General features: G+C 38.9%; 1 protein-coding gene across 1 annotated transcript; it reads right to left on the reverse strand.

The window, feature by feature from the left end:
- Window positions 1–12,311: 12,311 nt before the first annotated feature.
- Window positions 12,312–24,772, reverse strand: LOC109043786 (uncharacterized). The gene is made up of 3 exons (XM_019061096.2): window positions 24,543–24,772; window positions 15,312–17,052; window positions 12,312–14,254 (listed from the first exon to the last, which is right to left on the reverse strand). The coding sequence occupies exons 2-3, from the start codon at window positions 17,050–17,052 to the stop codon at window positions 14,178–14,180; spliced, it is 1,818 nt and encodes a 605-aa protein (XP_018916641.2). The 5' UTR covers window positions 24,543–24,772; the 3' UTR covers window positions 12,312–14,177.
- Between the last annotated feature and the right edge of the window lie 600 nt (window positions 24,773–25,372).

The following is a 25,372-nucleotide window of genomic DNA, read 5'->3' on the forward strand; positions in this document are numbered from 1 at the left end:
TCTTCTTCTTTTTTTATCGACGGTGATAAAAGGGCGCTTATAACGTTTGGTTATACGTTGAAAACTTTCTGTTGTAATTTGATTTTTTATTTTTGTATTAAAATGATTTGTGATGTAACTTGAGGTAAAAATGAATACGCGAATGTAAATGTTCAACTTTTTGTTGTAGTTGGTTTTAAAGATCTACCGGACGGATTTTCATTATTTTTGCGGCTACCGATAGGAGATAGTCCCAAGATGAACCCACTTTTTTTTAATTAACCCTTTATTGCATAGCGTTGCATGAAAGCAACAAATGGTTTTCAGCTTTATTTCTACGCTGGAGTAGTAAATTGAATCAAAGCAAGAAATGATTTTTGGGGAGCATTGTAAGTCTGATCTCCTAACTTAAAACATTACTACAAAAATCGATTTCAACTTACTCTTGTATCGAAAAAATACTCTACAATGTAGATTTTCTCACCAAAATCAACGATTAGCTCATGCAACAAAGGGTTAACTCATGGAGGTTGAGTTGCATATCGGCTTGGGGGTGTACCTCCTAGGATATATTTGCCTAGAGTCCCTTTATAGAGACAGTTGAGACAACGCGGCCTGTGGATGTCACAAACAAGAATAAAGAATACACAAATCAGACGTTTGCTGTAATCTTTGATCAACCCATTCCCGAAATCCTGTCTCCGTTCCCACTCTCAATTTATTTGAACTGCATTTTGCAATTTGAAGCTATAAATTCTAAGTCATCTGAAAAAACACTTATGTGCATAGGGAAACTAATGGCACATACGTTGTTTTTAAACAGGGCTAGAATCTATAGATCCAAATTGCAAAATGTGGTCCATTTGTTCCTTACCGTACCCCCTATTCCCCAGTTCACTCCAGCTTATAATCTTTGCAATGGAGAATTTGCAAGGGTCTGAAATTTGATGAATTTCCTGTTTAAGTGGAATCCTCTGAGTGAACTGAACACGAAGATACCCTTGATTCATAAATTGAGCAATTATTAGAGGAAATATGACAAAATAACCGATTCTGCTAAAATACATGTGTTTAAATGGGAAATGCCGCCAGATGACGTCACAAGGCGGCACATTTTCTCACTTTTAAATCAATTTTTCTCCAATTTCCCATGTCAGAAAAAAATTATGAAAAATGTTGCGAACTCAGCTCATTAGGCACTTTCAGATGAAGCAATAAAAAAATTGCGTGCAAATTCTCCATTGGTAAAAGTGTAATCTTCATTCCCGTTTGTGACACTAAGAAGGCCTAAAATACGGGAACCAATCAGAAATGGATTCGCATTGTCTTTACTCTAAGTATAAAGGGACTCTATATTTACCTATATTTACCAAGCTACCACCGTGTGGCGTAGCGATATACCCACAGTGCACACTTTTGCGCAACTCGTGTTTCCGAACATCGAAATTCATGTTTGGCAGAGGCGCGCGCGGCTGCCCAAACGTAACGAGCGGACCCATAAAACTTGATGGAAGTGCGTGCGCCGAACACATTCGCATGCGGGACTCGCACGCCTCATCGATGCGAAGCACCGATTCGGACATCCAACCGCTAATCCCACGCCTTCCAAATTGATATCGCCCAGTTTGGACGAGCATGACCGCCGCTTGCGTCGGAGTGATTTAGGGTGTCCGAGCGCGCGCTGATTGCACCCCGAAACCTCCTGAAATTTTGTAACACGAATCTATGATGTTATCTAATCTCGAATGAGACTCCTCTTTCCTCCCAACCACCAAGTAACCCAACCCCTCAGTGGGCGCTTCGCGCCTTCAGGGAACCACTTCGTGGCAACACAAAACCTGGGTCATAATTTTAAAATTTATGAAAAGTTCCATCTCTGTTGCGTCTGTGGGCGCGGCGTGGATCCGCTGGTATTTCCAGAAAGGATCGCGTCGGAAATAAGAAGATCATGGATGCCATACAGACGATCGTGCATGCCATCATGACGAAACAACTTATATGGTATGGTCATGTCCAGAGAATCTCAGGAGACCGGTTGCCGAAGGAGGTCCTAGATTGGTTTCCCCCTGAGAGAAGGTGTAGTAGGCGTCCAATTCTACGGAGGAAGGATGGGGTTGAAGCAGACATGTCAAGCGGTGCACGATTCGCGAGGGGTTGTGGGTCGATAGGGGGCAATGGCGGTTATAGGTTTCGTAGAGCGCTAGGGAGTGCAGCTACGCAGCTACACACATACACGTGTACATGAAAAGTTTACTCCTCTTGAGATCACTGCATGCCGAATGGTTGGTTGGTAGATACGTTTATTTGGTGCTTTTAACATCTTAGCTATCAACACTTTAGATGAGCCGATGACAGAAAAATGATGGATCCGATGGATTTCGAGGTATACACACATTAAAACCGCTCCCACAGCGCTTTCTTGCACCGTCACAGTCTCCTATCGTCCCAAATCTCAAGGCCCCTCATGTAGGTGACAAAAATGGCACCCCCACATTTCGTGTACACGATTCCTATCGCCAACCTCTCACTGGACGCCCTATTTATCTACTCGATATTGTTTTTCGCCTACTGTTTTGTTCCATCTGTTGCGACAATCTATACAAAATGATTCATGAAAAAATACTGAAGTTAGCTTTCAAGCGGGCAAAAAAAGTTTATCCATGAGTGAAACAAGGTCAATTCGATATGCATGTCTCACATTTACTAACACGTTAGGTGAAAAAATGAAATTTGGAAGAGTCAGAAAGTTTATGATATGAAGTAGGGGACCTTGTAGGAACTTTTCTGACCCCGTAATCTTGAAATTCCTGGAAAAAGTTTCTGGGAAATCCGAGCTGAAATAATTTTCCCCAGAACTTTCGCATTCCCGGCACTGAGATTTCTCGAAAACTTTAGTCTTAAAGGATCAGCCAAAATGAGGGATCCCACTCTAAACAAATTGTTTGACGAAAACAAGACGACGAACTGACGTCATGGTGATAAATTCTCTCACTTATTTGTTCATGAAAACCAAACCACTGTGATTAACTTCCTCATATTTTGTAAAAAAATAATTTAGACTCAAACCTTTAGCCCAGCGTTACCTTTTAACTCGAGAGTAAAAAAAATCTTGTAATACTCTTGACATAGGATGGCGTCTGTACTAGAATAAATTGCATCACTTACGCGCTGCAATGTGCTGATTGATAATTATTACACGGGATTGCAAAATTTCCTACTTTCTCGCTGAGATGAGTCTCAGAGACACATATTTCCGTGATATTTGGCAACGGTGGGGTTGGGCCGCGATGCGTTGCTAACTCACACACCTCAATAATTGCTGGAAGCCGTGGAGCAGCGCGGCCGGCGCCTAGCGGCTGGCGCTCAACTAAAACTCACCTCTGACCTCTTGTCCACGCGCGCTCTTCAAATGCTAGTAACTTCAGCATGCTTTCACCTGATTACTCATTAGAATAATGACGAATTGCCCTTTAGAATAATGCGATGAGGTCGTCTATCCCCGGCTTCTAGAGGTATGCGGCCACAGCATCCAAGGGTTGGTTTTGGAAGTATGCGTGATCATGTGAACATTCAGGAAATTGACGGCCTATTCTTAAATTTGAACGCACTCTTTTTACCGTAACGCACATTCACTATGCAATTGAAATACAAGCAAAAAGATGGACATAAAACACCTTATTGGATAGGGTAATCATTAGTTGCAGTCAAAAGAGTTGTCTCCCCGTCCGAGAACGGTTGTGCGGATTCTTTTGCAAATTATAAGAAATTTGCTTCGTACTACGCCAAAAATTTACTGGAAGTTGCACAAAAATCCGCACAACTGTTTTCATGTAAAAAATTAAATTGCTCAGTTTTTGGCAATAAATGATGCGGTTTGGTTCCTTTCTGCTTGCCATGGTTCATTTAACCTTGCTCCGAAACTACAAGATAGAAACACCCGCCCACAGTTAAGCCGGTGGGTTGTAACAGCGGAAGCGCCTTCAACTGAAGATGCATACAACTATTCATACTCCGAATACAACTATGCATACTCGATGGACATCCGTGTTGCATACGCCTACATTGAAGGCGCTCGGATTTTCCTCGCCGTCGTGACGTCTGAGGTGGCTTGGTTCCTCTCTGCTCAACACGATCCAGTTTACTAAGTACCTTAGAACTGTAGTGGATGAAGGTATTTGACAATTATAGTCATTGTAAATATGGAGACCCTAAATTATGTAGTTCCTGCGTTTGAACCGGCAGTTTTTGATAAGATCAAAATGAACATTTAATTTGACTACTAAGACAACTCTCTTTCCATAAACAAAATTAAAGTTCGCAGGTTTTTAGGTGTCAAGTTTCCAATTCAAGTCGTTTTGTGGATTAAAGATTCCATGGTTTGCAAGAGTATAGTCCGTTTGAAGTTTGCCTTTAATGCACCGCATAAGCATCAAACTGGCCAGAGATAGTTCTCCATAAAAAAACACACATTCAAAGCGATTTTGATACGGTACGCCTTGGTTGAACTGCTGAAAAATTTCAAATAACGCCTTCAATTTCCCTACGGAAGCAACAAATCCACCGAAGGAAGTTATTCGATCGAAAGCACACACATTTATAACGCATTTTTTATGCCTAGGCTGAACTGGAAGACAATTCCAAATATCGTCTACAATTTTAATTTGACTATTTATTATTTACCGCATAGGCAACAAACTTACCAGAGATAGTTGGACCGAGTTCATCAGAAAGGAACCAACCCACACTATGTTGAAACTGAGAAAAAGAGGTTTGAAGTAGAATTCCTGCATAGGGCTCAATGTAGAAAAAGAACTTCAACCCCTCTTTTCACAAATTTATTTCTGTTTTTCAACTTTCAATTTTTGACAGGAGAAAATATACAGCTAGTAGAACTCGAAAACATTCTTAACTCTATTTTTTAAAAAATGTGGGTTGGTTCCTTTCTGATAAACTCCGTCCAGTTGTCCTTCCAAAAAAACACACTTTGAAAGTACTTTTGATACGCCTTGATTGAACTGATAAACAATATCGAAGTTCGCCTTCAATGTCACCGTATAGGCAACAAGCTTACAGGTCTCGATACACGATCAAATTCTGAACCAATTCCGCTCAAAGTAGACCAGTTGATGACTGATGATAACCATGCAACAGTCTTCTTTGATCAAAATTGGACGAGCCGTCAAATTTTGATCAGAATGGAGAGCCACCATTCATCTTTGCTTGCCACACGAAATATTTCTGCAAGGATTTCATTTGAAAATTAGGCGAAGTGACGATTTTCAGACTGATGACTCCCGATACTTTCATGGTGATTGGTTCGGGAATTTCATCGTGTATTGAGGCCTTACTAGAGAAAACGAATAGTTATGTACCCGGAAAACACCGTTAAACTTTGAAGTCAAATATCCTGAAATGCCTTTTTGCCATCCACGCCGATTTCCCACTTACACCCACATAGACAGAGTGACGTTCTGACGTTGTCCTAATCAACCGCGTCAGTACCCAGCATTGACCTTTCAATTTTTTGAAATGCAAATAAGGTATCGCTGGAAAAAAAAAACACATTGGATCTAGAGTTCAGACTCTTGAAAACATCGACAAGAAAAAGTACTTTTGATTCAATCAGATTTAAGCTTAAATCAAGAACCAAGCCTCTTAATTTGAGCGGATTTTCTTTTGATTTAAGCTTAAATCTGATTGAATCAAGATTATTTTTTCTTGTCACGTAAATTATGAAAGGCCGCGAGGGAACCGCGAAGATTCGCTGCGCTTTGAGAGGTCTCCGAAGTGCTGGGAGTCAAGTAGTATACGGTTCTTGAAAAAATTCAGAGGTGGCATCGGCAGCCCTGTGCCGATTTGTGTGTGAAGTTCCAAGACAATGGTTAATTATAAAAACTTGGCAATTAGAGCTCGTGGACTTTCTGATTTTCCGGCAGAAAATGATTGAGCATCCGTCGGACTGTCTGTTACTCTCACTGGCTCGACCCGACTTCTTTTCACCGCTGCACTTGCTAGTTTGCAAGCCTGTAAACACATCCTCATTGTTCGGAAGTAACTCTGTTTTAACAAGATTTCAATTTGTTCGTCATAAATTGATTTGTGTTCTAATTTAAACAGCCCTCATCTTATTTTTCTATTCAGCATCAGCTTTGTCGGTCCACACCATGCAAGGCATTTTTAAAAGTGATAAAAATCTTTATTTCTTGTCTTCTAGGGGGTGGGGGTGGGGGGGGGGTCTTTGACAAAATTTTTCAACCTACATAGAACATTTTACCCATTTCAATTTTAGAGCAATAACTCATTCCATATTATTAATCACCTAAAGTTAAGACTTGACACTAAAAAGTAACCGTCACCTACATGCCAGTTTAATCTTTATGACAATCCCTAAAATTTGGAAAGAAAACCCGAATTTTTGTTAAATGGTGGCTTTCAGGTGTTTAACTATCTACTAACCACCGAATTGTGGTATCTTGTAATTAATCAATTGTATATCGTGAGACATGTTGATGAAAGTACTGACATGGAAGCGTATTCCAAAAACTCTGGCCTATGATATACGATGAGCTGGTATACTGTGTATAAAAAAATAGTGTATGTTCGTTCTACGTGCGGAATCTGAGGGAAGCGGAGCAGTACTGCTGCAAGCTATAATTTGGTAACGATGGGAATCCGTTCCATTGTTTGCGTTATCAAGATTTTGAAGTGTGTGTATGCAAATGTAGTGTAATAATTGAAGCAAATAGGGAAAGGACTTATGAAGCATAATGTCTGGATCCGTGAATGGCAACTTTCTCATCTCTTGCGGATGAAACAAGATGAATAATCACTCATGTTCATGAGAAAAAAGTCGTCTGGTTCAGAAAGGAAATACGTACCTACTTTAGTGGATTGGTTATGTAATTCATGGAGTAATATTTAAAGATTCTTGGAGAATTTTGTTGACGTTAGCATTTTTAAGAACATTCATGTCTCTTTATGCTCTTTGGAATGACTTTAATTTTTACGCTCTCAGATCATTCACATAGTACACGGCGGATTGTCAACCCCTGAGAACCATAATAAGTGTTCCAATCCTGGATATTTTTAAGAGGTGGATAGTACACATCAAAATTAACGAAATTCATGCTAATAATTTTCAGAGGTATAAATACGTCATACGTCAGAGGCGACGGGGACGTCCCGTAAAGGGTTGGCGGCAGGGCGTTGACGAAGAAATGTTGCGGTGTCAGTTGCCCGATAACCTCTGGGAAGACAGGCATATGTGGCGTTTGGGGGTCGTAGAACGCCAGAGTGCGTTGTAAAGCGACTTTCATAATAAAATAAATACGTCATTCTGTGGATGTGAGTTTCCTCTGAGCATACTCTCAGTAATTACCATTTACAAAAAATATTGATACAAGATCTAAGAAAATGAGGATGATTTGAAGATTCAGAGGCATGCGTACATTTTTTCCAAGGATATTGATTTTTCTCGTCCTTTGAGAGAAATTTGTCGGATTATTTTTGAATCTTTGCCCCTTCACCTTTGGAAGGAAGGATACTATATAGCTTTATCCTTTTTAATCACCTTTACACAATAATTACTTGAAAATAAAAATTTAATGACTTCGAATTTGATCTTAACTTTGAGGCCACCCACCAATGTCAAATCTTTAGGGTCTTAAGTGTCACTGATCGCCCATCTAACAAGTTCATTAAAACAAAAAATATGCTCGGGACTGTAAACGGTATAATAATTGATTGATTACTTTCTGGTTAGAATAAAGAACTTCGGATATGAGTCGGCATCGTGCATCGTTGAAGATAATCAAATATAAGTTTTAAACAAGCAGATGCCCTCAAGAGAGTACACAAACGATGATGTAATTGTATTCGCATAGATGCGTCCTCTAGATTGCCAAATCTTCTTAGGACGTTTTGATATTCAAGGGGGTATACATTTGCAAAATCTATTTTTTTTATTTTTCTTGCAGAAATAACTGAAGTTATTCCTTGATTGACTGATTTAAGAGGCAGTTTTAAGAGGCAGGATTAAGGCAGCTTTAAAAACTTTCCTACGTTGTTAACGTAAATGGGGAATCCTAATGTGTTTCCACGGGAGTTTGACCAGGAGACTTTAACGCTCGGGCAGGAAGATGAACGTATGAAATTTTAGGAGTTTATTGCAACGGATGTGCAAGATTTTGGTCATTTCCTTTGTCTGCGTATAAATGTAGGAATAGGATCTCTATGTGCCTCTGTGCGGCCCTAATAGTTAGACACCCTGAAAAGTTCGGTAGCGGGAACCAAGACTTGCGAGCCCGTGCGGTTGCCGAGGTTGGAAAAACTACCGAATGAGTGGCATAACACTGCAGAGCTCTTGATGATTTTGCCGAATTTTGACAGGTGGAACCCTAAATCTTGACTCTAGCTACGAATATTTTCAAGTGCAAATATTACGGAAAATTTTCACACCGAAGTTCAGCTTCTATAATCGAAAACTTAATTCATCTGAACCGAAAATTTTGGTTGGTAGTAAGACTCGAAGTTCGTCAGATTTGACAGAAGTTCTCTTTCTACTCATTGCTAACGAATGCCCGGCTGGGGTCCTCAAAAGAGGGCTCCTGGGAGGTTAGTAGAGAATTTAACTAAGTACTACACCTGATTGAGTTTTCAGCACAATCTGGTGGCGTGGTCCTTAAAGTCAATGATGAAACGTCCGAAAAACGAGACGGATGAACTCATTTCGTCGCTCCTCTGACGTAAGGGCGTATCCCAATTTTCGCGTGAACCCTGTGCTCCGTATAACTCCATGCTGTTTGAGGCTCATGTGAAAATAAAGATACGCCATTACGTCAGAGGAGCGGCGATTTGTAGCCCCTCGAAAGGACGAGTAAAATGATCGGTGAGTCAGGACTCGATGTTTAATGTTTAATGTGCTTTGTCCAGTCTCAAGCATCGTCCCTGCTCAATGATGGTTGCAAAGACAAAATCACCTTGATTTGACTGACCCAGTGATCATGAACCGCGTTAGGCGTTAGTGGCTGTCGTGACGTCACAAGAGTAATCGATACGTCGTTTAGTTAATCCGAAAAAGTAAACAAACAGTGCTGCGGGTATACATGCGTGATAATCTACGAGAGAAGGGACTTTGGTGTCGAATCGAACAAAATGGATCACAAGACAAGGTATTGTGAGAAATCACAAAGAAAAATATTTCGTGTGAAACAACCAAACTTCAGTTTATATGGCTCAATGAAGTTTTTGGTTCAGGTAACTGAATGTTTCGGTTATAGCAATCTATCAAAGTGTGCCAAGATACAATTTTGTGGTCCACACATACAGTTACACATTCTTTTTAAGAAAGAATGCAGTTTGGCAATGGTGCCCAGTTGCTAGAACATCTATGCTACCAATATTGACTCAGGCGCTTAAAACTTGTACGATTTATATTGATAGATGCAGCGCACCAACTTCAACATCCCTACTGCACCAACATTGCAATTTGTAGCAATGTCTGCTTTTAGATATTCGATTCGCGGTTATTGATCATGAAAGAGAAAGGTGCCTTTCTTTTTGGGCTCCAACACTCAACGATCACAACAATCGGTCGAGGTAAGCTCCCGAATTCAAATCTGACCAAGTTGCAATGTTGCATAAATTGCCGTCCTGCACCGATCGATTCATATCGCTCTCATTTTGAGCTTTTACTTTGATTGTTGAACAGAGAAAAGAGGCCCTCCACTGGTATCTTGGCAAAAATTGAAGCTCTTACTTTCGGGACCTAAGTATTCTACTGTGGACTTACCTAAATGTTTGATGATTACCAACGTGCTGGCAGTTTCGTTTTGCATGCAAGCCAAAAATGGCCGAAGTTTGGGAAACTTATTTGGCTCATGACGTCACCCGAAGCTCATCATCCAACATGAGGTAGGCCAACAGCCGGAATAAGAGTGACGATTGTTACTCCCTTATAATTGTCCTGGAGGACTTTTTGAATCCCCGAAAGTAAAAGCTTCCACCTGTCGCCAAGAGGCCAGTGGAGGGTCTCTTGTCTCTGTTGTGGAAACATTTGCCTGAAGTGAAGCTTCCTCAGAAAATACTATCTGTCCGTTCAAATTGTTTCAAAACTGGCTGGATGCAACTATTCGTGCTCGGTGGACGTCCTTGCTGCATACTTGAAAATTGAAGGCACTTTAAAATTCGTTTTCCCTGATAGTAATAGGCGTTCACCGTTTCTTTAGATATTTACCTCGTAATTTAGTTCCCTGCCGAACGCTCATAACTAAAAAACTTTAAATAAACTTGTTATCGCGTGATTTTTAAGGACGAGTATTTTTTCTCACTCTACGCAGCCACAAACTAGTGCCAACAAACGTTACAATTTTAACGTGCCCGTTCAAATGAAGCTAAATAATTTCTCCATCCATTTTCTTTTTTTTTCAAGATTTCGAACAAAACCATATAGTAAGTAAAACGTACATTGATCGCATTTTGACGGTAAAATTATGGAACAATGTACAGGTACATTCTGCGGTGCAGATTTTCTGTCTCCTTCAAAGTTTTTAAAGTAAAACTGAGCATCGTTTTAACGCGAAATTCCGCACATTATTTCTGTAAAGTTTCCGCCTATATCTTTGCTCTGTAGATAATATCCTGCGATTATTTCGCATCTAAACAAATTCTTTCTTTTTCTAAAATATAAACCCAGAGCAGACATTTTTTAAAAACTGAAATCTAAGTATGTGGTTTAATAGTTTCATCATCAATTTGCAAGGAGGACCCCGGGATTCTCGGAAACACTCAGTCCCCCTCCGGGATGCGGGAAACTTTCCTCAAAGTTTTGATTTTTAACGGTACGTTGATTGAAAGTCAGCCAATTTCGAGACACTTTGGCAGCGTTGCATCCGATCCTCGTTGGTGAGACCTATCACTTGCTGCAACTCATTCATAACTTACTCGACTCAAACGCGTAAACCATGAATCAGACGAACAACATTCCGAAGTCATATCATCGTGGCGTTCGGATCGCACTACTCTCGTTGTGCAGAAATTTGCAGACGTGCCTCGTGTCATTAGCGCTATTTGGTGTAATGTCCCCAGTGGCGTGGCGTGCTTCGCGATATATCGATTGGTCTGCCAGTTAAACCTATGGAAAAGGATCGATAAACAGGGTGTTCGCAGTGAACACCTTAATAATCGATTCTTCACCATAGCTACAAATGAGGCAATATCGATAATCGATCATTCACGCCACGCCACTGAATGGCACATTTCTCATGGAACAATAGAGAGAGGGTGGTGGTATACAGAAAGGAAGTATGCACGTAGACATCTTTGTAAAACCCACTATCGGTGCTAACTATACTCAAAATCATGTAACACTGAAATAAATTGGACAGAAATTGGTTCTTTGTACCATCAACTCCATCATCGTGGGTGCGAAACACCTAACAAATCGATTTTGACAGAAGGAACCAATATTCCGGGCATCTTTATGAAAGCTTTTATGGGCACAGAGAGATCAGAATCAGTTATGTCATTTCTGAGATTCGTTAGAAAAAGTTGGACCTTTCTGATAAATTCGGTTTAATTGTCTCGTGACGAAATGTTTACTTTCAGATACAATATTTCCTTAAAAAGATAGTTTTGAATAGGAGACGCGATGCCTAATGTTTAAAAACTAACACAACATTGTTTACATCAATTTAAGCTCTTGAAAATTGTCTTATAAATTTGAATTTGAGATTTAAGGTCCTCGAGGTTGAAAATTGAGACAAAGACGAGAAAAGAAACTTTAGTCGGAAATGCGAAAAAGTTAACCGTTTCACCACTTTACAAATTTATATTATAGGGTATGTCATGAAAAAAACCATAATTTTTAAAATGAAATTCATATTTTCCTTTCGAATTTTTGATTATTCTTTGCCACATGACGGATCATAAGCTCTAACAGTGGAGTTTGTGAAGGTCAAATTAACCATCTCGCAAGTCCTCCGAATTATTAGGACTTATGGGACAAGATTAAGAAATTTGCTGCAAAAATTGAGAATGAATTGAGGAAAAGAGTGTTACAAGTATAGATTTACCATTACTATGTTCGGTTTCTTTTTGCATAATTCAGTAAATTTTACTAACAATTATGCTAGATTCATTATTTTTACTTTTTTTACTTTTCTTTTGATTGAAGAAAACTAAATTATATTCATTTAAATTTAACGCATTTATATAAGTTACTAAAAAAAGAAACTTTACAAGATTGGATATATGGGTATTTTGGGAATACTGAGGATTTCGAGGAGGTTGGGTTTAGAGAAATGATGTTTCAACAGATTTACAGTAAACGCTCATTTATTCACTGAAAAATTTATCTTATGAGTAGGCATACACATTAGAGAATGGTCAGCACCTGAGTACATGTAATACATTAAAAATTCAAGTTTTTAAAATTTTTAAGAGAGAGGAGTGTATACGTAGTATTTTACTGGAAAACAACTTAAAACACAATAATATGACTTGGATTTAACTCACTGTAAGAGAGAAATTGATGGAGCCAAGAATTGAATTTAATGATACTAAATGAAACGGCTTGTTTGCTCGCAAGAGTTACAAATGAATAAATAGACTTTCTTTGGATAAAATTGCACAAAAATCACGATTGTCACTACAAAAATTTCTGAAATCCACCGCTTAGCGTGCAATGTGTAGTTAGTAAGACGCAAAAAACCTGACCTTAAAGTAACCACTCATCTCAAGAAATATCACAAACATTTCCCACGCATGATTTCAATTGATTCAAGATTTTTGATTTTGCAAAACAAAGAAATAAGGAGGAGACAAACGGTCGAAAACGATTGAACGCGTCATACGCGAGAGAAACTTTTTTTTGCGAACTTTCTTGTTTAATTGGGTTAGGATTTATCGAGTCTCTCTCCGGGCAAATCTGGTCGTCGACAACTAAAAATAACGGGTCATGACGCAAGAAATTTGAAAAAACGTGTTACATACTACGCAAATTACACGCTAGTGAGTAGAGTAGTGGGCTTCAGAATTTTTCATTCAGACTATAGTGATTTACGTACGATTTTACCTGAAGAATGTCAATTTCATTGGCTGTATCTCTTGTGTGCAGTAGACCTATTCAGCAATTCTGGTCATGGGTTGAAAAACTGAAAAAGCTTTATCACAATATTATCAGACGTAAAAGTCGATTCAAAATTTAGCATACCAATCAGTGCGAAAGTAAACTATATTTTTAGATAAAAAAATTAGCAATATGCTTTAATAAACATGTAAAATTTGCGGACTCCGGAACTAGAATTTTGACATACCTAACTCAAAATTCATTATGATTATCACATAAGTAAAAGTATACATATGTTTTTTTGGAGATCATTTCAAGCAGATTTGGTGTGGAACTCTTCACTTTTGCGGCAAATCTATATTGAAGTTGATAATACTTATTATTGAGAGGAGAATTTTTTTGTCAAAGCTCACGGTCTATTCTGACCTGAGGGGTTTTACGGCTTTTGCTGACTCTCTAGACTGAGTGGTTCAGCAAAGTAACAAATAATTTAATTACTATAGCAAATCAAGTCTTAACCTTTGACTAAAACTTGAGGCAATTTCAAGTTTAGAAAGTCGATTCTCGATGCATAGTAACTTTTTGAAATATGGAACTTCGTTACCATTTGTACGATTCTATTTTCATTATTGTTTTATGAATTTTTCAGGAGAAATCATTTTGCTGTTCCACGAAAATCCACTTGCAAGGGTAGTTAGATTGATAAAATAATCAAAGTGAGGCGAATATTTGGAATTCAATGATGACGATAGGCATGTGAAAGACGTATATAAATCTGTTTCTTCCGGTTTGCAATACATGGTTTTTGAAAAAGAAAATCACGCAACCTTGCTTGTTAATGAGCCACAGGCCACAGGGTGGAGGTAAAATTACTGTATTATGTAAAATTAATTTAACTCTAGGAAGAATTTTAATCTAAATAGACACAGCATACAGAATAATTCATTTATCATGAAGAATAGTCAACTTGGTTGAATGTCATAGAAATCAATTGAAAAAAGTGAATTAGAAGGAAGACAGAAGATCCTAAAAAAGTAATTTATCCTAAAGCTAAAATTAAGAAATAAATAAAAAATTAAAAAATATTTACATTAAATTAATGATATGGCATCATTGCTGAAGAATCCCAAAGTTAATGAGATCCAGAATTTGATTCTTCACTGGCATGCTCTTGTTGATGTGTGTCCTCGGTAGCATGGTTAAGAGGAACTGTAACAGGCGAAAAAGAGGAACATTTAGACTTGTATTGGTAATTAATTGTGCATCAAAAATTAGGTTTTTTTCTTATACCTTCTCTCCTTCTCTCTCCTATTCTTTTACTTTTCAAGGAAAATAATTTATCGAAAATGCTTGATAAATGGTTTTGATAATGCTCTATTCTACCGTGCTAAGGAAAAACGCCGTATAAACATTCAGACGTTGCTACATTTCCTTCAATAAAGACCTGATTCACTGGGAGAATTGTGAATGGTTTTCTTCAAGTTTTTCAGACAATTTTATTCACAATTTTGTCTAAAGTGTCTAAAAATTTCAATGAAAAAGACGCATAATCTTTCTCAAAAATACATGTTTTATCTGGGGCGATTTGGCAACTCTCGACGGTTCATACGGCGTTCTTTCTTAGCACGGCAGTACGGTTACAGGATTGTAAAACTTAATTTTTACCACAAACGTAACATTGTATTTTAGACTAGAAAGTCTGATTAAGGCCGAAATCGGACATGAGTATGAAGATCTGCAATTCCTTTTTTTTGTTAATGTTTTTAAGATTTCTAAAAAAACTCATTAAAAAATGAAAAATTATAGTGAAGTTTACAAAATGAATGGACGTTAAACTCAAATATTGAACTTAACAATCAAATCTTCCATTTATCTTTTTCTCAAAGCACATGTCCACGGCTGTAGAAAAACAATGTTATAAATTTCCAATTGGGACGTTGCGATACTGCTCTGATGTTTTATTTGTATTTTTTTACAAGGTACGTACTCAGCTTATACTTGTTTTTATTCCCCCTTTGAATTTTATTCGTTCATCCATAAAAATTAATAGAAGATTCTAGACAGATCTTTCGGTTATTTTCCCTCTAAAAAAGAGACACAAATTAGGGAAATTCTTAAATTTGCGATAGGGATATGCATTTCATTACCTTAGTTTTCACTTTATCCTCAACAATAGTTTCGCTCAATTAAATGTAACCTCAATAATGCACTCAATGTTGTGACACAAATGTTTCATTAAAAATCGAATAACAAAGTTCTCACTCACCGACGAAAACTTCTCCTCGCACAAACTGCTCCGGCTGCTGTTCGTGCTTCTGCTCGGCCGGAGGTGGCGACCTCCTCATCTGATTCGTCACCGGTCTGGCATTTTGCACGTGTTCGTGCTCGGCGTGTACAGCAGCTTCATGCCCGTGTTCAGCACGCTGTGTCTGTTCAGCGTGGTGAGCGTGTTCACGCTCAGCCTGGACATGGTGGACATGGTGGGATGGCAAAGCATGAGCCGTCTGCTTGCCGTGTTCGGCGTGCTCGCTGTGGTTTCCTCGTGCCACCACGTGCTCGACCTCTTCAACATCCTCGTGGCCTTCGTCACCTTCTGCCTCCACCTCGTCGTTCTCCGAGGCTGCCAAGAACGAGTCGACGTTGTAGTAGGCGGGTGCGGTCAGCGTCGTGCCGGCCGGGGTGATGAGGCGCTGGCCTTGGGCGTAGACAGCGATTGGAACTTGGTAGGAGTCAACTGCAGCGGCGGTTGGTACTTGTCTTGGGGTATCCAAGGGTAGTGGAGGGGGCTCGAGGTGGGTACCGGGGGCAAGAGCAGAGGGCACGCCGTAGGTGGCTGCTGGGGCTTGGGGCGGGCCGTAAACATCTACAGGGGGTGCTGGTGGCGGTGGAGGTGGTGGTGGTGGTGGTGGTGGAGGGAGACCGTAGACGGGGACGGGCTCTACTGGCGGTGGAGGTCCGTAGACGGGTGCAGGTGTGGGTGGTGGTGGGGGAGGTGCGGGTTGATGGGTGGTTGGGAGCTTAACGCTGACGTAAGGGTGGTGCTTCTTGAGCTTGTATTTGCCGGGGAATTTTAGGAGTGGGAGACCGGGGAGGGGTGACAGGGCTTCAAGGGAGAAGAGAGGTGAAACTTCTTGCGGGGAGGGGAGCTCGGCCTCGTAGGGTCCGGTCTCTTCTTCGGGCCAGATGTAGCCGGCGATGTTGGAGGGGATGGAGGAGACCGCGGATGCGACCTTGGCGCCCTCGGCGGCCACCAGAGCGAAGGGGGCGAGGAGCTTCTTCTTGGTGATGGCGGCCTTGGCGGCGACTCCCTTGGCCAACAGTTTCAGCTTCTTCTTCTTCAGGAGCTTCTTCTTGGCCTTGAGCTTCAACAAAGCAGCGATGATGCCGGCTTTCTTGACCTTGGGGTTCTTCAGTCCGTTTACGATGCTGGCAACGAGTTTGGGGTTGGTCTTGGCGATCTGGGAGAGGGTTTCGATGGCTTCCAACGGGATTTCACCGCTGCCAGCGATGCTCAAAAGAGCGGATAGATCCACGCCGCCTTCGCCGGAGACGAGGGGGCCCAGGGAGTCGAGGATTGCCAGGTCGGGGTTTCCCTTGCCCTCGGAGGTAGCTACGGCTGCTGCGGCGGTTTCGGGTGGTCCGTAGACGGTTGGCGGTGGGGATGGTGGTCCGTAGACTGCGGGCGGTGGGGGTGGTGGAGGCGGGGTGGTGGGGATAGGCTTGACTTCGATCCCGGCGTATTTGTGTATTTTGAACACTGGGAGAGGCGAAGTTTCTTTGACCTCTTCAACCTCAAATTGGGGAAGAAACCAAGGACCCTTTTTTTTAAGGAGTGCCAGCTTTTTGAGCTTTTTGAACTTCTTAAGGGAGCGCTTCTGAGGCTCGGCACCCGTGTGGGTGGAGTCTGAATCAGCATCCTTCAAGGCCTCTTCGTTGGCCTCATTGGCCAGTGCAATGGCAACCGTGCTCAAGAGCAGGAGCACGATCGATAGTTTATACCGATTCATCTGCAACAGAAAAACGGAAGGATTAGTTTTCATTCCACGATTTTGAACAAAATCGCACAACAATCAATTATCACCGGATTAGAAAAGTAATATATGTATTGGGGACCCCCTTTGCCTTGTCTCCTCATCATGAAAAAGTTTGTCTTTTAGAAGTAATACTACCTTTCGCTTATGAATGATTGATAGGCGAAATTTCCCATATTCTACTCGGCAAAAAAGACCGAGTTTGATAAACTACTTTATAATGTGCTCAACTCGATTTAAATCAGTCATCATTAAATTTTTCTTCCGTAAATACTTCAAGAGGTTTTATTTACTCAAAATATGAAAATAACTCTTACTAAGCAAATTCATGGAGGAAAGGATAAGAGGGTACAAAATATCATGACATTCCTCTGAAAAGCACCTCAAAAATTTTAATTGTAAGGTAGGAAAATAGGTACTCTCTAGAATAAGGTATGTACTTTCAAGAATGGAGAGAAGTTAAATTGATTAACATGGTTATTTCTGTTCATCCTCAGGGTGGTTTCGAAGAACCCGTAACGATGAGAAAATGACGTCACAATTGACCAGTTATTTTCAGTATTCGAACAGCCATTTGACGCGAGACGCATGTCTCATTTCGTAGTAGTAATTCCAACCCCTAGCGGATTGCTGTAATTCTGACAAACTCAAGTGTTGCCAAACTGACACGATCCTTGAAAATCTCTCTTACACTGAAATGCAGAATGGGGAAATATTGATAGGTGTTGTGGAACTTATGAAAGTAAACTGCCCATCAATCATCGATAGTACGATGAATGCGGCTACTGGGACGCCGAATACAATGTTGCCGCGATCCCTCGGGGGCGGCCAGTGAGTTTGTCAACCGATCTTTGAGCCATTAAGAACAAAAATGACATGGTGTAAGTCATAGAGCACGTTGCCGGTGTATCGCAGAAAGGAGTGCAACTTTGATGTCATAAGTTGAAAAATGATATAAAAGCTACCAGGATGGAGAAATCCACCCATACAAAAAATAATAAATCTATAAACGCAATTTATTAATGGACAACATTTTGTATTTTCTTTAAACTCCAAATTTAGTAGAATTTTTCGTGAAAATTTTCAGTAGTAAAGATATTCTGTAATGTTCGCAAGTATTCCTACTATATATTTGTAAAGGGGTAAATTTGAATTCGATAATTCAATAAAATTGAATAAGGATATTCCTTTGTGGTTTTTTCATGACGCTGAATCCCCAAGAAAAATTTCACTATCACAAATATATCATTTTCTAAGATTGAAACTGCACTTTTACACCATCCTAAAATTAAAATACCAAAATGGTAACCATTTTATTTCTTTTCAGTTGAGGTGGGGGTAATGATCTAGATAAGATCTGATAAGATAACTGATAGAAACCGTTAAAATGAATGCTTCGGGAAACATTTTTCGGGTGTTTCTACGATGAAATTAAAGGACGAAAATTATCAAAGTTTTTCATACATTTTACCAAACATGAATTTAACTTCAAAAAGAACGACAAGATTTTCCTGAAAAATATTTTTTTTTTTGTTTTTCCGTGAGCGTTTTTGGGAAAAAGTTTTTAGGAGGCATTTTTACTGTAGTAGCTCCAACTTTTACCAGATATCAAACTTGAATAAACAATTCTGAATTACGGGTTCGATTAACCTAATTACACTGGAAAAAAAAAACACATTGGATCTAGAGTCCAGACTCTTGAAAACATTGACAAGAAGAAATACTCCTGATTCAAACAGATTTTTGCTTAAATCAAAAGGAAATCCGCTGAAATTAAGGGGCTTGGTTCTTGATTTAAGCAAAAATCCGATTGAATCAGAGTATTTTTTCTTGTCGATGTTTTTAAGAGTCTGGACTCTAGATCCAATGTGTTTTTTTCTCCAGTGTCCCTGATTTTGCCAGGTATCGCCACTACAGGGTTTTGAAGCAATAAATACAAAATAGAAATGATGAAAAATCAAAATTGCTCTCAGCGGGTTGACACTCGCGCACGATGCAACTGATTTTACAGTGAGAAATTTGGCAACCGGGGCAAGTGGCGACAAACGTGCGTTAATTGCCCGGGCAACCGCGGATTGCAGTTGATCAAAGCGCATCGCGCACCGTTGAATTTCATGCTACGAAATTAGATGTTTCTCACTTTTAATCGCCGCAGTTTCAAAATGTATCGCTCATGACCGGTGCGCCTAGCCGCGTCGCGACGCGCCGCCGTGTTGAGCAACCCGAGTGGGGCAAGTTCGGGTTTCCCATCCGTTCCGTCGTTGCAAAAATATTCGCCCACCCTCGAGCTTGCATTGGGCTCTTCACTGGAAAAAAACTTATTGGATCTAGAGTCCAGACTCTTGAAAACATCGACAAGAAAAAATACTCTTGATTCCATCAGATTTAAGCTTAAATCAAGAACCAGGCCTCTTAATTTGAGCGGATTTCCTTTTGATTTAAGCAACAATCTGATTGAATCAAGAGTATTTTTTCTTGTCAATGTTTTTAAGAGTCTAGACTCTAGATCCAATGTGTTTTTTTTTCCAGTGTTGGACTCTATGATGGCTGTTTCTCGTTCAAAATCCTCCGGCAGAATCACACCGTAGATGGATTGAATATGCACTGTATTTTGCAATGAGGGACGAGCATTGCGATGCTGCTAAGATCGTATAATATCATTGATATTACAAAAGCAGCTTGAAAGTTTGAACAATTTCTATTTCAACCTCTTTAAGAATATGAACAAGAGGAAGGAAAAAATAAAATGAATAAGAGCAGGGCAAAGAAAAAGGAGGAGGAAGGAAAAAGAAGACAAGGAATTGTTTTCTCTTATTCTTCTTTCTTTTAAGAGAAAGAAAGAAGAGAAAAATAAGAAGGGAAAGAAGGTAAAAAGAAATAGAAAGAATAAGATTAATATTAAAAGAAGATGATGAAGAAAAAATAAAGAAAAAAGAAAAAGAAGAGGATGAAAATATGAAATAAATGATGATAAAAAATAATCATTAAAAGGAGCTCATGTGATGTAAACTGTAATCAAAAGGAGTTTAAAGTATTGTTTTAAACAACTGAGGGAGCGCGAAATTGACAAAAGGTGTGAGGAGACACCGGCAAAAATCTGAAATATGAAAATCGGAAATAGGGTTTACACTCATATTTTCCCTGTCATTCAGTTGTACAGCTATCATGAGAGACGAGACCAGGTAACCTTAAATAAATTGAAAAACTGAACCACGCAATATTTTTGATTTAAATTCTAGGAAGAGGAAAACGGTAATCTGCAATAAGAAAAACTTAATTTTCCAAGAATCTCGTTTCAAAACATGCAGGATACGCGAGACCTCGGTTTACAGTCAACTTTTACTGGATTTTAAAAGTTCTAACGACCGCTCACTAAATAGAAGTCAAAAATAATGTAAGGAATTTAGTCAAAACAAATGGCAAATGGAGTGTTACGAGCGATAAGCAAATGAAAGAGTCGGTGGCGCTATTTAAAAAAAAAAAAAAAAAAAAAAAATTGAAATTGAAATTGAAATTGTTTTCAAAGGCTGGACGAATACGACTTTTTCCAAAAATTTACCTTGGTCAACGGCTCTAACATATTTTAACATCTTAAATCTTGAGGTGGATCTACATTTTTTTATGAGAACAATGTGATGATAGATTTAAAAACCGATTTCTAAATTTTCAGGCATTTTGTCCTGAGGAATACCTGGATCTTAAATCATGCTGTAGTGCTTTAATTATCAGTGTTACTCCATAGAATTAGAAATACGTCGATATAACTACAAAATTACGACCTGAGTGAATTTATTGTATAAAACTGTCATTTGATTCGTTATTTTCACTCGGGGCGTAGTTTTAGAGTTGCTTAGAATTACCTTCTAACCACAGTTCGTATGCTTGCTACTACAGAATGGTTTAACCCTCAAAGATGTGTGGAGAAAATGTTTAGAACTTTAGGAATGTTCAAAATATTCAAGTAATGGTGAAATCCTGAGTCAAAGTCTGTGGAACATTAGAATAACCTTAACCAGAAGTAGACATCAGATACTGGTAACGTTCCAAGACAGAAACTTTAGAATGTATGCATTACTCTTTAGGATCTATAAGACAGGTCTGTTGATGCAGTTGAAGATACCTCTCGAATGAATAGTGCAATTTAGAGTTCCGTAATCTCATATGTCCGGAAGTTAATTTCGTTCAATTAAATAATGACAAGTGAGAGTGAGGTTGCACGATCAGTTAATAAATGACTTTATCCTCACTGAGGTGCAAATGGAAGTGGGACTGCTGATGAAACGAGGCAATTATGGTGGGAGGCACAATTTAAAACTAACTATTTACACCAAAGTCAACATGATAATATGTTTATGCAGCATGATTCTTTTTTTTCTTCAATTAAATAAACAAAACTTCTATGAAACATTTTAAAATTATTTGAATTCAAGAAAAAAGTGGAAAATTTATGTTATGACGGTGAGTATATTGTACTGTCACGCAGAATTACAACTTGCTTAGGAAAACGAAAAAAACAGGCGTTGCGCCTTTGCGATTTTCAGATAATGCGGTGCTTCTCCAGCAGTGTCTCTTTGGAAAAAATTTAAACGAATGATGATGTAGAGAAAAAAATCTGTAGATAAAAGTGGGGAACCCTAGTCAAGTTTAAAATAGAGAGAATGGTCGGTTGAAGAGAAATATGTGGAAAAAAAATTGCAAGTGAGCGTAGAAGAATTATTCAAGGAGCTTTTAAGGTGATTCGATGGACGCCATACATTGTGTCAGAACGGCATGCGATATATCGCATCAATTGGTTCCATTTTTTTAGCTACTTGTAATTTTTCTCGAATTTTGAGATCGCGATTCTGTTGTCAGGAGACTAAAGCACTCACTTACCAATTTTAACAAAGAAATTCAACGCGTGGTTTTTTTAGAGAGAAAACATAGCATTCGATACTGATATCGAAACTGCACTCGAATGCGATATTTTCTCTCTAAAAAAAGCACGCCTTTATTATGTTGAATTTCTTTGTTAAAAATGTTAAGTGAGTGCTTTAGTCTCCTGACAACAGAATTGCGATCTCAAAATTGGAGAAAAATGACGAGTAGCTGAAAATATGGAACCATTTGATGCGATAAATCGCATGCCGTTCTGACACAAAATATGGCGTCCATCGAATCACCTTAAGGTAAAGAAATTTTTAGAAAGCGAATATTGAAACAGAATCAAATGAAATATTTCAGTCGACCGAGTGGAAGCTTAGTGATTGAAAATTCACTTTAACGTTTTTCAAAGTTTCTCTAATTGAACCGTTCATCTTCATTTGCAATTAAATGATAAGCTTCATCACGCTATTATTGTAGTACCAGCGAGAGTAGAAAAGGAGAAAAAATTCCTCAGGAGTGTTAGAACTTTACATAACCTCCTTAAGGTAAAGACTTTTGTTTCTAAAGAAAAGCTCACGTAAAATCCGAAAATAAATCAAGAACTCTCGTAATTTTAAAATAAATGCAATAAGGGAGTGTTTAAATCGAAAAAAAAACTACCTCTTTGGATAACATTAACCCTGTCAAGAATGTACTCTTATGAGTTTCAGGGCCTAAGTCATAATAGTGATAGTTTCTTTTGCTTTAAATACCTTTACGTGATATCTAATTCACTTAGGCATTAAAATGGGGTGGATTCGCAGACTTTATCTGACGTAACCAGTGGCGTGCTTTGCGATATCGATTGTTATGCCATTTAAACCTATAGAAAAGGATCGATAAACAGGGTGTTCGCAGCGAACACCTTAATAATCGATTCTCTACCATAGGTTAAAATAGATAACGATATCTAAATATCGCAATTCACGCCACGCCACTGGACGTAACGACTTATCCTACTCTATAATATGAAATCATGTGTGATGCGATCATAAGGCCAAAGGCGCAAATCGCCTCGAGGGATTGGACCGAAAAGTGTTTACGGGGCGTGAGCCCCTCAGTTTACATAAATCTCAAAATGAGCCATTTTTTCGACATTTAAATGCTAAAAGTCCAAATGCTTCACCGCGTGCGTTACGTATGTTCGTGCAAAATTTGATTATAAAATATTATTATTCAAATATAAAATTATAAAATTCAAATAACTGAGGATGCGTGACGTATGTCTCTGCCCATTGCAAGTTTGAATCTAAGACAGTCACTGAAGTTTATCGGAGCCAAGCTTTCAGAAATATTACAAACTATTCCATAAACAAAAGAAATTTTGCACAAAAATATCGCATAGAGATATGAATTTTTAAGAAAAGCTGCTGTATTGAGAGTCTGTTTTTATGGGAGAAAAGACACAACATTGCCCTCATTTTACCTTCATTAGGATAAGGCACAAAAAAGGAGTTGCGAACTCGCAAAAGTAAAACACACCGCCACTAGTGATGTGATTACTTTTGACCGAACACCCCTATTGAGCCGGATGAGAGGAATGGTGCGATTTACTCCCTTTAAAAATGTAATTATTGACGGGATTTTTTCTTAAAATTTGCTTAAACATACGTGCATTTGCGACTCTTTATGACATGCATGCGAAGTTTTGCGAAAGTGAAACCTTTGGGATGCATTTAAACTTTTTAATTGTCTCTGTTTCAAAAGTGTATGGATCGATATCTACTGTCTAGGAATGTATCGATTGCTAAATACGTAAAACGCGTATCTCAATTCCAACGTTTAAAAACTCCAAATAAGAATGTTTTATTTTCTTGAGGAAAACTCATCAAAATGTTCCTTTGCAATTTTTTGTGATTTTTTCAAAATGAGTGTAGAAAATTCACAAAAAATTTAAATTGAGACTGTTGGTCAGTTTTCCTACAAAAAATAAAGCATAAACGGAGACTCACAAAGTCACAATCTGAAGTATGCATATTTTGACGTAGCCATCGACGTGACTTCGTTATTTTTCGTGCAAATATTTAAAATGTATAGAATTATCAACGAATTGAGGCGTTTCAAAACATTGGACTAGGTTTTGTGGCTCTACTTTTTAAATGCAAGAAAAGAAATTATTGAGTTTTAGATTTTGCGACTACTTATTGATAGCCGTGTGAGATAGTTCGTTTGCCTTTGAGACGTTCACGGAATATTCTCCTCTTAAGACCAAAATATATTTTACACTGAAGTCAAGTTTCGAAATACATCTGGCACAGAAAATTAAATCTTCGGTGTGCACCTTAAAGGCAAACAAACTATCTTACATTGCTACGAAAAAAATAGTGTGGGGGAAAATGGAAAAATAAAATTGAGGGGAAACCTTAAAACGCAGGTTAAATGACAAAACCGCCAGTTTTCGTTGAACACAAAATTTTCACAAATTGCGATGACGTATTAGCGAGAGGAACACAACACAAAAAAAAAAAAAAAAAAAAATACACTCCAGAGATAGGATCCTCTGGATTCGTATGTATGATTAGACGACCTATGACCGCACAATTAGAAAGCACAATACTCACTTTGAAGGGAGGTTATCCTTTTGGTAGAAACACTGCTCACTGTCGCACTCTGTGTGAGTGCCAAACTGAAATGGGCCCCGATCAGTGGTAATTAGTATTTATATCGGGTGGTTGAAGCCTTCTTTCTGGTCGTCGAGGGTAGTTCTGACCTCGAGACGAGGATTGTCTCTCGGCGTTGTTTCAACACGAGAGAAATTCGAAATTCGGCAAACGGAACTGGTGACGAACTCGCGGAGGGCGGTCAGCGGGCAGAGAGCTTCCTTTCGAATTCCTTCTTGCACCTCGTTGCAGCCAGCATTCCCATAAACACCTAAACTCACGCTAAAAACACCTAAGTACAATTGGACGACACTCTGCAAGTAGGAACCACAATGTTTTGCTCACCTGAAAAAACACTTAAAAGCACAAGGAAACTAATGGTTTATACGTTGTTTCTAAACTGAGTCAGAAAGAGTTGTTCCTGAATGCAAAATGTAGTCCATTTCTCCCGTGTTACCGAAAAAAGCAGCAATTTCAAAACCGAGGTACTTTGAAATTGGACTCACAATCTATAGCGTCTGAGCCTAAGCAGAATATTTCATTAAACGAATTCTCCAGTCTTTCTGGAAATCTTAATCTACATTTACTTTAAAAATATAAAATCTTAAAAGTAGCACAAAATCGTAACGCCAAAGGCACGAAACGCTTCGGGGGCTGGGCCGCGAGGCAGTTAGAGGGCGGACCCCCTAGTTGTCAATAATCATACAAAAGAATCCCAAAAATTAATCGGATAGTAGTTAGAAAACCCATGAATTTTACTCTTAACTTTGAGGAAAAGGCCTTCTTCATTT

Source organism: Bemisia tabaci, chromosome 4, assembly GCF_918797505.1.
Source record: "Bemisia tabaci chromosome 4, PGI_BMITA_v3".
Taxonomy (NCBI): domain Eukaryota; kingdom Metazoa; phylum Arthropoda; class Insecta; order Hemiptera; family Aleyrodidae; genus Bemisia; species Bemisia tabaci.